This window comes from Micrasema longulum, unplaced genomic scaffold, assembly GCF_059751315.1.
Source record: "Micrasema longulum isolate JH-2025_06_02 unplaced genomic scaffold, ASM5975131v1 h1tg000809l, whole genome shotgun sequence".
In the NCBI taxonomy this organism is placed as follows: domain Eukaryota; kingdom Metazoa; phylum Arthropoda; class Insecta; order Trichoptera; family Brachycentridae; genus Micrasema; species Micrasema longulum.
This window is the reverse complement of record NW_028278001.1, coordinates 514,274-527,654: the sequence shown is the minus strand read 5'-3', so window position 1 is coordinate 527,654 and position 13,381 is coordinate 514,274. Positions and strand designations below refer to the sequence as shown.

The following is a 13,381-nucleotide window of genomic DNA, read 5'->3' as shown; positions in this document are numbered from 1 at the left end:
GTAGAGTGTGGCTTATGGAGTGATGTGTGTAAAATGTGATGTTCATGTTATGTGTATAGTAGATTTTGCATTTTTGTCATTGTTTTTTTTTTTTTTAAGACGTAATTTAAAAAAAAAATCAAATAATTGTCAATGAGACAAAGCTTCCATCTTTAGCGGAGATTCGAGTCGTTAAATAAGTCCAAATCGTAAATCTTCTCAAATTTTGAAAAATGACTAATTGCTCTTCCTAATGGATAATTCTGAGGTACTCTGGGGGGCAATTACGAACGTTATCTTTATTGGTACAAATCGAGACGGTAAAAAGTGAAATCGATATTCATGTAGAAAAATGTGTGAAATGTGCGAAAGTATATGACATTTTTAAAAATATCTTTATCGGCAACCATGTTTAGAAAAAAAAAGTATGTTTATTTTATTTTTCATTCAGAAAACTAAATTTGACTTTGTAAATAAACGTTAACGTTTTTCTAGATAAACTTTTGTGATAAACGTTAACTTCCTTAATTACGGCATTAATTTTACTTTGGATGCAAAATTGAAGACAAATTTTGACTTCCTATTAGAATACGGGCCCTGGTGTAGCAATTTTCATTGCTCAGTAACCTAGTACGAGTATGTGTGTGAAGTGTGACGAAGGGGAATATTGAAATTTATTTCAGGCCGCAAATCGGTAAATAGACATTTATTTTGTACTTAATTTATCAAGTCAATATTGTATTGAGGATTCCAGGTACGGAAGGCGTATTCTGCGTAGCTTCTGACGAGTGAGGTATACAGTACCGTGATAGTGCTTGAATTTTTTAATAGTTCACACACTCTCATTAGGAAGCTCTCATGATTTTAATAAAATAACCTCTACATGAATGTTAAAAATAAGTTTTGTTTCAATAAAAAAAAAGTTTTTTGTTTCAATTTTGAAAATATGACTCTCAAATCCCTGCAGTTATTTTTTTTTAATTAAAACTTTTTGTTTTTTTGGGAAATAAAATTTGCGGCATTTTAAGACGTTCGAGGCTAGGTTTAATCTTAGCAGTATGTTGCGAAGCGAACATTATAAAATGTAACATCTTTCTATAAAGAAAGATGTTCAAAAATCGCGAATGTTACGCAGTGTGTAAAGTTACCACTTAAACCAGCTAATGACAGACAGCCCTGTTAATGCCTAGACTTCCATATTTCCTTTACAATGATCTCCATCCCTGTTGTAAATTGTTAATCGTAATGACTCCCTAGGAGGTGAAATCCATTCTTGTGTCTACAAACATTTGGACAAACTCAAAATTTTGTATTGTAAATTTTATATGGCAACATGGCAAGTAAATACTGATCCAATACTTATGTTATACATGACTAAATAATGTATTAATTGCTAAATAAGTTATACGTATGCACATAATATATTTTAATAATCCGTAAGGGTTTATAAATAAATTTTCAAATAAAAAATAAATTTAAAAAAATGTCAATGGTACCTGTGTCCCGTGTCCTGTGTCATGTGTCCTGTGTACATAATGTACCTATTCCAATACGTAAAATCCAGGAATCAGTACTCTGCCAGTATGCAACTCAACATATTGTGATGAACCAACTGTTCCGAGAAGTTCAAAAGTCGGAAATTTGTCTGAAAACTCAGGCGTAGCCCAGTATGTGAAATAATTCAATCAGACAAATCTCGTTATAACATAACCGTTAGCGGTTTCAGCTCTTTAACTTCACTAAAATCAAGAGATGGAAGAAATATGCATGTTCAAACATAAGCAAAATGGTGAATTCTTTTTTTAAAAACGCTTGCAATACTTTTTACTCAAGATTTAAAAACAAATATTCAACCTCAATATTCAGTATAAGTTTAAAACAGTGTAAAATATTATAATGGATTAAAATATAACAAGTCACGTGTTGTAATTTATTTATATAAAATTTAAGGGTATCTTCTTGATTTGTATGTGTTTTTTTTTTAATTGAGAAAATAATTATTATGTACATAATATGCTAATGCATAATAATATGTAACTTCTTAAGATGTGCAGGTATTGTCATTTATTTAAGTAAGAAGACATTCTAGGAAGTTTTCATCACCGAAAACATAATATCTATAATTCTTGGTTTTTGTCAGTCCTGCCTTTCTAACATGCCAAGTACTAAATTTATATGGACGGATACTGTTTATTTTACAATTTACGATTTTCTAATGAAAGCTGTTCAATATAAAATTATAAAAATTTCTTTTATTTCATAGCTGAAATAAAAATAGTATTTATTTGTTTACAGCCGGTAGCTTGGCCAGACTAAGCCAGCATTATGAATTATAGTCACGATTATTTTTATATTTAACTTAATTTTATGGTAAAAAAGAAAACATATGTTTTACATAATGAAAACGATAAGTTTATTTTTTATTTTTTAAAAATCACACACATACATTTCTTCAAATTAACATACATTTCTTAATAGAGCCTCATTTAATAATACTCGATTTAATTTTTGGGTTTTTTTAATAACAGGAACACATAAACTCAGTAGTTCGGGGAATAACGTTTAACCGAAGTGGCCATGGCCGTGATGGTGGCCTCCTCCGAATCCACCGAAACCGCCGAACCCTCCGAAACCGCCGCCACCGAAGCCTCCGTGGCCGCCCCCGAAGCCTCCGTGGCCGCCCCCGAAGCCTCCGTGGCCGCCCCCGAAGCCTCCGTGGCCGCCACCGAAGCCGCCGTGACCGCCTCCGAAGCCGCCGAAGCCGCCGCCGCCGAAGCCGCCCCCGTGGTGAGCGGTCTCGGCCGCCTCCAGGTCCCCGGCGGGGGCGGGGGCGGGCAGGGCGGCGGCGCCCAGGAGCAGAACGGCGAGAGCGGTGGCCGCGAGCATCTGGAACGAGAGCAACCCGACTACAGTCCCGGCCGACCGCAGGCCACCGAGTGCTAACCCGGGTACTGAGTTATACAAAATAGACATCCACTTACCATTTTCATTGTGCGAAGTAAATCTGTTCGGGGATAACTACTAGTGCGCCAGTTCGCTAACTTGTGTCGAGGGAGAGAACCGCGAGAACCTTTTATAGCCGAATCGGTCCGAAGGAGAATACCGCCGAATACATACATTCGTGCATTACATATCGCGTTACGTACACAGATAGCGAATAATACGTACATTTTATATTGATTATAATCACAGGATAACCAGTCCTATAGGCCTACATGTATATTATGCATCAGTGTGAGAAACGAATACACCTTCTCTGTTATTATTGTACCGATTTCTCGCGACCGTTTCCATCGTGTTTTTTTTTTCGATGTTCGCGGGAACTACAAAATGTATTATTAAATTAAGTCAAGAATGGGTACATTTTTTTTCATCAGATAAAGTTACTTTATTTATTTATTTCCTTTTTACTTGTGATATTTATGTTGTTATCAGCAATAAACAGTCATTTTGTTTGCATAAATATAATTCTATAATTATAACATAAGTTAATATATAAATATATATCTGAGATATACCTACGTGTTAAAATACGAGTCTTTACATAAGTGGGTACTTTGTTACTTTCCGGCGGAATTTACGCGTCATTTAATGTTAGAACTTTTTATTTTATTTTATACTTCATATTCTAACAAATCATTTTCTAAATTTACGATTTAACCGTTTAATACCCATACGAAAAAGACAAGCAGAGACAGATCTTCGGTTAAATATTCCGGAGGTAAAATAGTCCCCCGTTCGGCTCCCCGGGAGGGGCCCGCTCAAGATCCCGTCTTGAAGAAGGAGACGGGCGGAGACTGGCCAATCTGACCATTTATGAAGCAAACCAATCGCGCAGATTGGAACCCGCGAAGAAGACGTGTGACCGAAATGAGACCGAAAATGTGTATTAAAAATTATATTTTTTCAACGACTCGGATTAAAATTAATTAAAGGGGTAAATTAAAAAATTAGTGTGCAGAAAAAATGGAAATGGAAAATCATAAAGATAGAATGGTAGGCACGTTGATTGATGGTAAATGATTGATAACTGATAGGTGAATGAATGCGTGGGTGGGCAGGCGTGGGTGAGTAGTTGGGCATGTGGGAATGAGGGGTCAAATAGTCGGTCGCGTTTTGATCAGCAAACTAAAATACTATTTTTTTTAAGTTTCGATGATTAATTGTAGAGAAAGATTAAAATACACTTTTGCTTGATCTTGAAAACCCGACTGATAAGTATTACCTATTAAAAATGGCTTGCATAAGCAGCGGCTATAAAATAAAAAATAAAGCCAAATTGTGTAACATTCACCAGTCTGCTTATCTTTGAACATCTTTGAACATCTATTTCTTAAATTCTTCAATCTTGTGTTGATCTTTGTGAAGTTAAGGAGCTGAAACCTTTATTGCAATTTATTAATATTGATAACTTCCGAGGGGGTTGAATCCATTTCTTGTCTACAAAAATTTAAACAAACGCAAAATATCGTCTTAATAAATCATAACGCGAGACATTTAGTTAAGACGAAAATATCGTTGAATTTTTTATTATTTCAAATATTGATATAATCATTAGATTAGGAACCGTTGATATAGACCGAAAGTGAGGGGGGACCCGAAATGCGCCTTTCGCAAGGGTCGTTGAAGCTGAGTAAGAAATAATGTCCGTCCGCTTAGGCAATCGAGAGCCTATTGTTCTTACCGAGAAGGTACCTTCAAGAACCGGCCACATGTCAGTATTTGTGAAGCTCAGGACAATTTTAAAAACGCGAGTAATAATTAGTTTAAAATAATATTTATATTTTAAAATCCATTACATTCAATTCACGTTATTTACATTAAAAACATATTTATATATTCCCACTTTTTATGACAAATATAACGGCAACCATGACACCGTTTCCCCGTAAGAGTAGGCAGAGAGGATGGAACGCCACGTCACTCTATCTCTGCATATAGATTTCGCTTCTTCTACCTTCATACATCTTCTCGTGCACGCCCGCCGATTATTCCAATTGTTAATATAAGTTAATTATAGGACTAGGTTAATTTTATATTTGAGTTTAATAGAATAAGTTAGATTTTAAGAATATAAGTGGATATGGGAAAGAAGGAATTTGGCGGGAAAGAAAGACTGCCCCAACCGAAGCGTGCGCCAGCCAATCAAAGCGACGAGACCCAATTCAGGAAGGGGGGACGCCTAAAATATGATAAAAACCGTGACACCCGCTTCCTGAACTCTCTTTTCGTCGATCTCTCTTCTCCGGACCCGCTTCCCGAACGTCCTCGCGGCACACCTCACCGCAGCTGGACGCCGCCATCCCAGCTACCCTGTCGCCGCCGCCGGATGCTGCCCCCCCTACGATGCACCATGCACCACGCCGCCGCCCACATCGCGTCCTGTGCCCACGCCGCACGCCAAGGACACGCCGCGTCGCATCAGGGCGTAAGGTTAATTTTAAGTTTATTGTTTAAGTAGGTTAAGGCTAATTCTAAGTTAGGTTAGGTAGGGCTTTGTCTATAATTTATTTGAAATACATTTAAATTCCACAACCTATTTTTATTCCTCTCTTACCCCTCCACATCGACATAATTCTACTGAATGCAAGCTCAACTAATTGTTATTCTGTACGAATAACGGGCGCCCGACAAAAACCAACCATCTATCACTCTCTTCATTAATGATTTTTTTTGATTCTAATTTTATTTGTTTTTTTATTTAATTTTATCTATTTTTATTTTAACTTACTTTTTCGAGTTTGTCACCGTATTGTGGTCCCGTGGTTGTTTTGTAGACTCACAGACCAAAGGTCGGAGGTTAAATCCCACTCCACCAGAACTCGATTCCTCTTCTTCCAGTACGAGTTATTTACGACTTTTGGGAAATAGTCTGAAAAATTAAATATTTCTTAAGAATATAAAGTTTATATTTGAAGCACTTACTTTGTGGTTATTCATTATGATAAAATAAAATGAATAAAACAACTTTGTTTTTAACCACTAATTTTTATTTTTCACCGACCGGTTTCAAAGCAAACAAGCTTCTTCGTCAAGGTTTACGTAACTAGTGAATTGATTCCTTTTTTATTTTTATCATGTTCACTAAATACTACACGTGGACCCGATAAATCAAGTCGTTTTTTCTTCGTTCTTAAGAACTCTAGGATTCCTCTCTAGTAACAAGTAAAAAAGGAAAGTTCAAATATGTATTACATAATATATATATATTTAATATAATACTTTTGAATTTTCAAAGGCAGTGTACCAATTTATTATCTTCAATTTAAATACCTAAATAATACTATGTTGTTTTAAATTGTACACCTTTTATTTACTTATATCTGTATTCTTAATTATTATTTTTCTTACTTCTTCTTATTTTAAGATTCTTTTAATATAACCGATGCGATGGGAAAAAATAAACTCATTTTCTCTCTTCGGGAATATATATGTATGTTCTATACGTAAACTCATATAATTTTTACTAATACGTAATTTTATATTTTTTTATTTTTTATTTTCTTATTCTTTTTACTTCATTTTAATTTTTTGCTACTTTTGTGTTAAATACATGTCTGTTCTTTACATTTATAAATGCAAAACATGTATAAGCCTACAAGGCGTTTAAATAAATAAATTAATAACATTGTAAAACTCCCGAAAAATTCCCGAAACAGTAATGAAAGTGGATGTATGACAGCTATAAAAGGAAAAAATGGGAAAATGGTGACAAATGATAGTGGAATAAAAACAAGATGGAAGGAATACTTTGAGGAGGTGTATGAATCACATTCAGGAAATATAAGCACTGCAGCACCTCCTCAGGTAAGTTTAAATGCATATGATGGTACGACAGAGATAAAAATGGAAGAAATAAGAATTGCTGCCAAATATATGAAGAACGGAAAAGCGCAAGGTTTTGATAATGTTGCTACAGAATTTATAAAGGTGGGTGGTGAAATAATTTTTGTATGGCTGCACAAACTTTTCAACCGATGTTTAGAGGAAGAATACACTCCTCCAGACCGGAGAAGGGCTGTTGTTATGCCTCTATACAAGGGAAAAGGTTCAAGAGTAGAATGCGGAAATTATAGAGCAATCAGCCTTTTGAGCGCTGTTGGCAAAATGTATGGAAGAATACTGATTGAGAGAGTAAGAAAAGTTACAAAGGATAAAGTGTGGGATATTCAGAGCGGTTTTATGAAATGAAGAGGATGTATGGATCAAATACTTGCTTTACGAAACATGACAGAGAAATTTCTTGCTAAAAACTAAAAGCTTTTCTGCGCATTTGTCGATCTGCAAAAAGCGTTTGATAGAGTTGACAGAGAAAAATTATGGAAGGTGTTATCGGAGTACGGAGTAAGCGGAAATCTAACACGTGCTATTGCTTCTCTGTATAAAGACAGCACAGCATGTGTTAGGGTAAATGGATCATACACATCGTGGTTTGACATTCATAAAGGAGTGAAGCAGGGATGTGTTATGTCACCATGGCTGTTCAACGTGTATATCGATAACTGCATGAAAGAACTGAAAGGCTTAAGAATGGGAGAAAAAATGGGTGATTTAAAAGTCAATTGTCTTTTGTATGCTGACGATGCTGCACTCCTTGCTAATAACAAAGAGGAACTGCAATTCTTGGTAACAAAGGTCTACGATGTATGCAAGAGAAGCGATTTGCTGATGAATGTCGATAAATCGAATGTGATGGTTTTTGAAAGAAATGAAAGTATGACTAAATGTGAAATCACTGTGAATGGAGTTTTACTAAAACAAGTAGAGGAATTTGTGTATCTGGGAAGTATGTTCACTAGGGATGGAATGACTGAGAAAGATATTGAAAGGAGGGTGAGTGCCGGGAACAGAGTGAACGGTGCTCTTAAATCGACCTTGGCAAATAAATGCTTGTCACAAGAGGCAAAATTGGCAGTTCACAACGGAGTCCTGGTCCCATCCCTGATGTATGGGAGCGAAGTATGGACTTGGAAAAACAGGGATGAAAGTAGGCTGAATGATGTCGAAATGCGATCTCTCAGGCGAATGTGTGGTAAAACTATGTACGATAGATGCACAAATGTTGAGATCCGTACATTATGTAAGGCTGAGACAAGCATTATCGACAAAATCAAGAAAGGAGCTCTGCGCTGGTTTAGACATGTGGAACGAATGGACAGCGAGAGAACGGCTAAGAATATTTACAATGCGAATGTTGATGGATGCAGAAATAGAGGAAGACCGAGATAGACATGGCATGACCAAATCCAACAAATACTTAAAGATGGACATGTCAAAAGTCGGAATAATCGGCGCGCGTGCATGAGAAGATGTATGAATGTAGAGGAAGCGAGATCTGTATGCAAAGATAGAGTGTTGTGGCGTTCTATCCTCTCTGCCTACCCTTACGGGGAAACGGCGTGATGGTTTGTTTGTTGTTTGTTTGTAAAACTCCAAATGTCCAAATCTTTGTAAATAGGAACAGGATTTCATCCTCCCCTCTTCGCACCCGATGTTGAATGGAGCGCACCTCGGTCATCTGTTACAAGGTAGTAAGGTGATCAGTCTTTCGCTTCAGGTACCAGCCAGGACTCTGCCAGGAATCGAATCCGGAACCTCGGGCGTAGTAGGCGAATGCGCCAACCGCAACACTAGAGAGTAGCCATAGAGTCGAAAACACTTATCAAGGGTTCTGGTTCAATATCATCCATCAGTTGTTCCGGGCGGCGCGAGACAGAGAGGCCCGTTTAGAAGAGATTGCCAACGTCGCGGACACCTGATGACCTGATATGGCACAAAAATAAGAAAATTATATTTTTATTTAAAAACAGAAAACATTTTTTACCCTTTAAATATTTTGTCAAAATTAAGTAAAAACTACAATAAATAGGAAAATAATAGTTACATTAATTCTTCGGGTCCTACCCGATACAATAACCTATTATTGTTGTAATAGTTATGTACCTACCTACATATATGTACATATTATTATTTAACCAATAATAATCATGGAATATGTTTAATTTTTGTACTTAAAATTTACGTGTTAGTAATTTATAAACTTAAGCTAACATATTTATATAATTATTAGTGTTAAAATTGTTAGAATGCGAATAAGTGAGTGTGTTAGTGAATTAGTGAATTAGTGTATGTTTGCATATTAGTATACACTCATAAAAGTGGTACATTTGTACATCAGTGTTTGATCGCATGTTTGTACGCTAGTGTATGGGTGTATGTTTGTACGAATTAGTGAAGTATTTATTCAGTGTTAGCATAATATTGATTAGTGTCATCATCATCATCGGTGCATGTGGCACTGCATTGGTGCATCAATCGCAGCGTATTTTAATCATTTTTGTTACATGAAGGTAAAATTATCAGTCTTACGCTTCGGGTACCAATCCAGGGACTACGAAATATTATATTGTGAAAACACACTTTTAAATAAATATTTCGTATCAACCATGTCGGGAATCGAACCCGAGTCCTCTTGCATGGTAGGCAAACGCGCTGACCATTACACCACGAGGCCGAATTAGTGTGATATATATTTAAAAAATAACAATAATGGAAATCCAATTAACAATGATTACTTACGAGTGTATGTTTGCGTTTAAGTATATGAGTGTATAATTGTGTATGTGTGTACCTATATATAGCATTCTTATTAGTAGGTAGCTACCGAAAAGATATCTGTTCTAAGATTGTTGAAACGTTAATGTCTAGATAAATCGTAATGTACGCGTATCGAGAATGCCAGATTACGAATATAAGTAGTATTATTCAGACACTCGGAGAAATGGTTCGCAATCGCTGTTACTGTTACTGTTACTGTTAAACAATAAGTTGATGGAAGTGAGAAACGTGTCTGTGATATAAATAAGCTTCGTATCATTAACATTTAGTATGTCTACCTTTGATAAAAGATACCTTACAAAAAGCGCCGGTCGCTCTTCACGAGGAGACTACCTACTCGTACGTATCATAATAATGCCGGCAAAAAAAACTTATAATATCAACATTTGAAATGAGCATCTCCGGTTACGAACTCGCGGGACTAGTATTCGCGAAACCTTTTTATTGTACATTCGTTCATTCCGCAGCCACACCCACGCCAAAATAATTATCGTTATTATTTCATTCGGCTATATCACATGCGGATACGCCGCGCCCGCACCGGGTAATTATGGAGCGAAAAACCCAAATAATGTTCAGTATCGCTCGCCATATTGCGGTGACCTTGGTCGGGATTGATAAAAAATACCGGTTGACTGTTCAGAGCTGCACCCGCCGCGCCGCCCTCGCGAGGGGCCGCTGGCAGTGGCGCGGCGGTGGCGCGGCGGTGGCCAGCGACGGGTCGTTTTCCGCCCGCGCCGGTGGGATTCCCCGCAGTAAACGATAACCTTCCGTGACGCGGACTGTGGCCGCGGAGCTACTGACCGCATTGTGGACAAGGGCAATATTAGGATTCTCTCGCTAGATATACAGCAAATAATTCTCGCTTCCGACCCGTATTTTACGGGTTCGAAGGAGTGGAATCTACCCACACATAGTAAAGCTGTACTCTGCAGCCGGCTACTGTGCACGGTACACGCGTACAGCGCCGTACACCGAGCGACCGAACACTACGGCGCGGCGGATCACTTGCGGTGCATATTGTGTGGTGTAAATCTCCACTTCTAGCGTATCACTTCAGCATATGCTGAGGAGCATAAAAAACATATTTAATTGTTAATTCATTTTAAAAGACTGCCTTTATACGAATTTATATCAAAACTCTTAAGTATCATATTTTGCAACGTTTTAAATCTGTATGAGAAGTAAAAGCAGAATTATGCCGTTCCGTAGGCGAGTGCTCTCGACTTACGGAACGGAAGTAGTTTCAGGCGCAACTCCTGAAAATAAATCGAGGGAAGATAAGTTCGTTCGGTAGTGCGTGGCGTAGTGGTTGGCGCCGTTGCCTACTATACTCGCGTTTGATTCCTACCAAGGTCGACATTAAATATTATAAAAGTTTGATGTTACATTATTTCTTCTAGACATAAAATAAAAATCCATCGGTTGAAAGATAGCAAAACAAGATATGTCATTTTTATTCATTTTAAAGTTTGGTGGACTCTTTTCTCTTATTTGATGGGTGGAATTTTAGTTTACAAGCGTAATTCCGGTGTCAGTAGATTTATTTATTTATTTCACGATTTTAAAATGTAAAATTTGTTTCTTGAAGCAAAAATAAACCATTAATAATTAGAAAATAAAACATAATTGTAAATTAGTAAACATACCGAAAATTTAAGCATCAATATAAATTAGAAAATATAGTAGGTATTTATAATTAAAAAATTAAACTTAAATATAAATTAGAAAAGATATCAATATTGATTTAAAATGATGCATAAATATGAATAAACCATTTTCAATCAAAAAATGAAACATTAAAGTAAATATTAATATCTATTAATAATAAAATTAAAACGAATGTAAATTACAAAACATCAATATAAAATTTATTTGTAAATAAAAGGAATTAGGAAATAATATTTAAAAATTAAAACCAACACAATTTTTAGCCATAAAAATAATTTACAGAATATGAAAATTTCTACTCCAAGATGCATTGAACATTAATTTGTAGGTATATCCAGTTTTCTCTCTCATCATACCGTGTTTACACAAAATGCTGAAAATTTTCAGATCCATCCGGTAGTATAAATATATATGACTCAAAATGTTTTTTTAAAAATCGGACATATTAGATTAAGCCATATTTTTAACAGATTTTGAGTTTTTTTGGTAAGGTGGTGGTAAACTGTCTCAAAAGTTCAGTTATATTGACTTACAGGGAAAAACTTTATTTTGAATCGAAAGCTATGAGACAAATCACACTCGAACGATTGTATAATTATACAATCTGGTATGCTCGTACCGCAAGGTACCTGCTGTTTTAGATCTTTTATTATTTATTATAATATTATTATTTAAATGAAACTTTCAATTTGAACTCGAATGACAAAATAATCTCCTATGCGGCTTATACCGTGTTACTGAGGGCCACTTGCACAAACTGGCGTCACGGTTGAAGTTCCGAAATGTTTCATGTAAATAATAAATGTTGCGTTTTCGCCAAATCGAGTCAAATGTAACTTTTTAATGCAGCCCGTTATTCCTTTATTTTAGAAGCTTGTCAGCAGGTGGAAAAGAAAAGGGATTTTTTCTCGCAACTGGCGGGAATAGAAACCGTGACGCCAGTTTCGCAGTCGGCCGTCTGAGTAACTGCGCCACAACAGTAAACAAAATAATAGTAACTTGTTAAAAATACAGTTTTTCTCTAATTTATTGTCCGTTGTTTTTGACATTGTTTATAAATCATTCTAATTGCCTTCAAGTTTTATTGTAATTTTTAAATACACGGTGAAATTAATAGAACTAATCATATTACCATATGCACGAGAATATTTATATATATAGGTACTCGTATATCCAAACATAATGTATCGGTATTGTGATTTGTGATGGACGAAAACTTCGAGTGAAAATCACAAATTGCTGTTATGGTAAATAAGATTAGAAAACTTCTTCGATTCAACATTAAATAGGTATTAATAATAATTTAAACACATTTTATAATGTTGACTTCGATGACGTGCCGATAAGTTTGAGTCATTTCGAAAATGGTTTGTAACTCGTTTTATGTTATTATAATATTATTAAATAAATACATATAAACTTAGTAAAAAAAAATTAAAATATATCCTCCTTCTCACCTTTCCCGCACCGAGAATACTAAACCGAAACACCGCACCGTTTGCTGCGTTTCTTGATAATTCATCGCGTAATAAAGATGATCAGTCAATCATGCCTTAAAAGTCGAGAAAAATAGAGAATAGTACAACTTAAAAATATTTGTTATTGACTGAGTCTACTACGACTTTTATTTCGTGAACAAATCTATTAGGATTACATTGAATTATTTTGGAATTTGGAATTGGCAGAAGTATGTTTTTTTCTACATTGTTTTTTACCAACGTTTTTATGAACATATATTATTACAAAAATATTATTCTCAATCAGAGATGTACTCGTATGTTGCCAAAGGAGACAATCTATTATCTGTAGATAGTAACCTTTTTTTTCATTAACTTTTCGGCTTTTTCCTAATTATTAGTTTTCTAATCATAACCGAAGTAACGCGACATTATTATTCAAAAGAATGAAATAAAATTAGAGTCGTGTCTATATTATGTTCCCATCGATTTATTACACTTTCGTTTAAATTATCCTAGGTCCAAATTATAGCATTTAACGTATACCTTTCGAGGTTATCCTCGAAAGACTTCATTATTCATGACAGAAAACTTTTCAAAATTGTTGCACCTTCGAAATAACAAAAGAAAAATCGCTTAGATAAATAGTACCCACC

The 13,381-nt window shown here is 35.6% G+C and overlaps 1 protein-coding gene across 1 annotated transcript; it reads right to left on the bottom strand.

Moving 5' to 3' along the window:
- Window positions 1–2,368: 2,368 nt before the first annotated feature.
- LOC148278927 (uncharacterized) lies at window positions 2,369–3,091 on the bottom strand. The gene is made up of 2 exons (XM_088230699.1): window positions 2,961–3,091; window positions 2,369–2,865 (listed from the first exon to the last, which is right to left on the bottom strand). The coding sequence occupies exons 1-2, from the start codon at window positions 2,967–2,969 to the stop codon at window positions 2,542–2,544; spliced, it is 333 nt and encodes a 110-aa protein (XP_088086825.1). The 5' UTR covers window positions 2,970–3,091; the 3' UTR covers window positions 2,369–2,541.
- Between the last annotated feature and the right edge of the window lie 10,290 nt (window positions 3,092–13,381).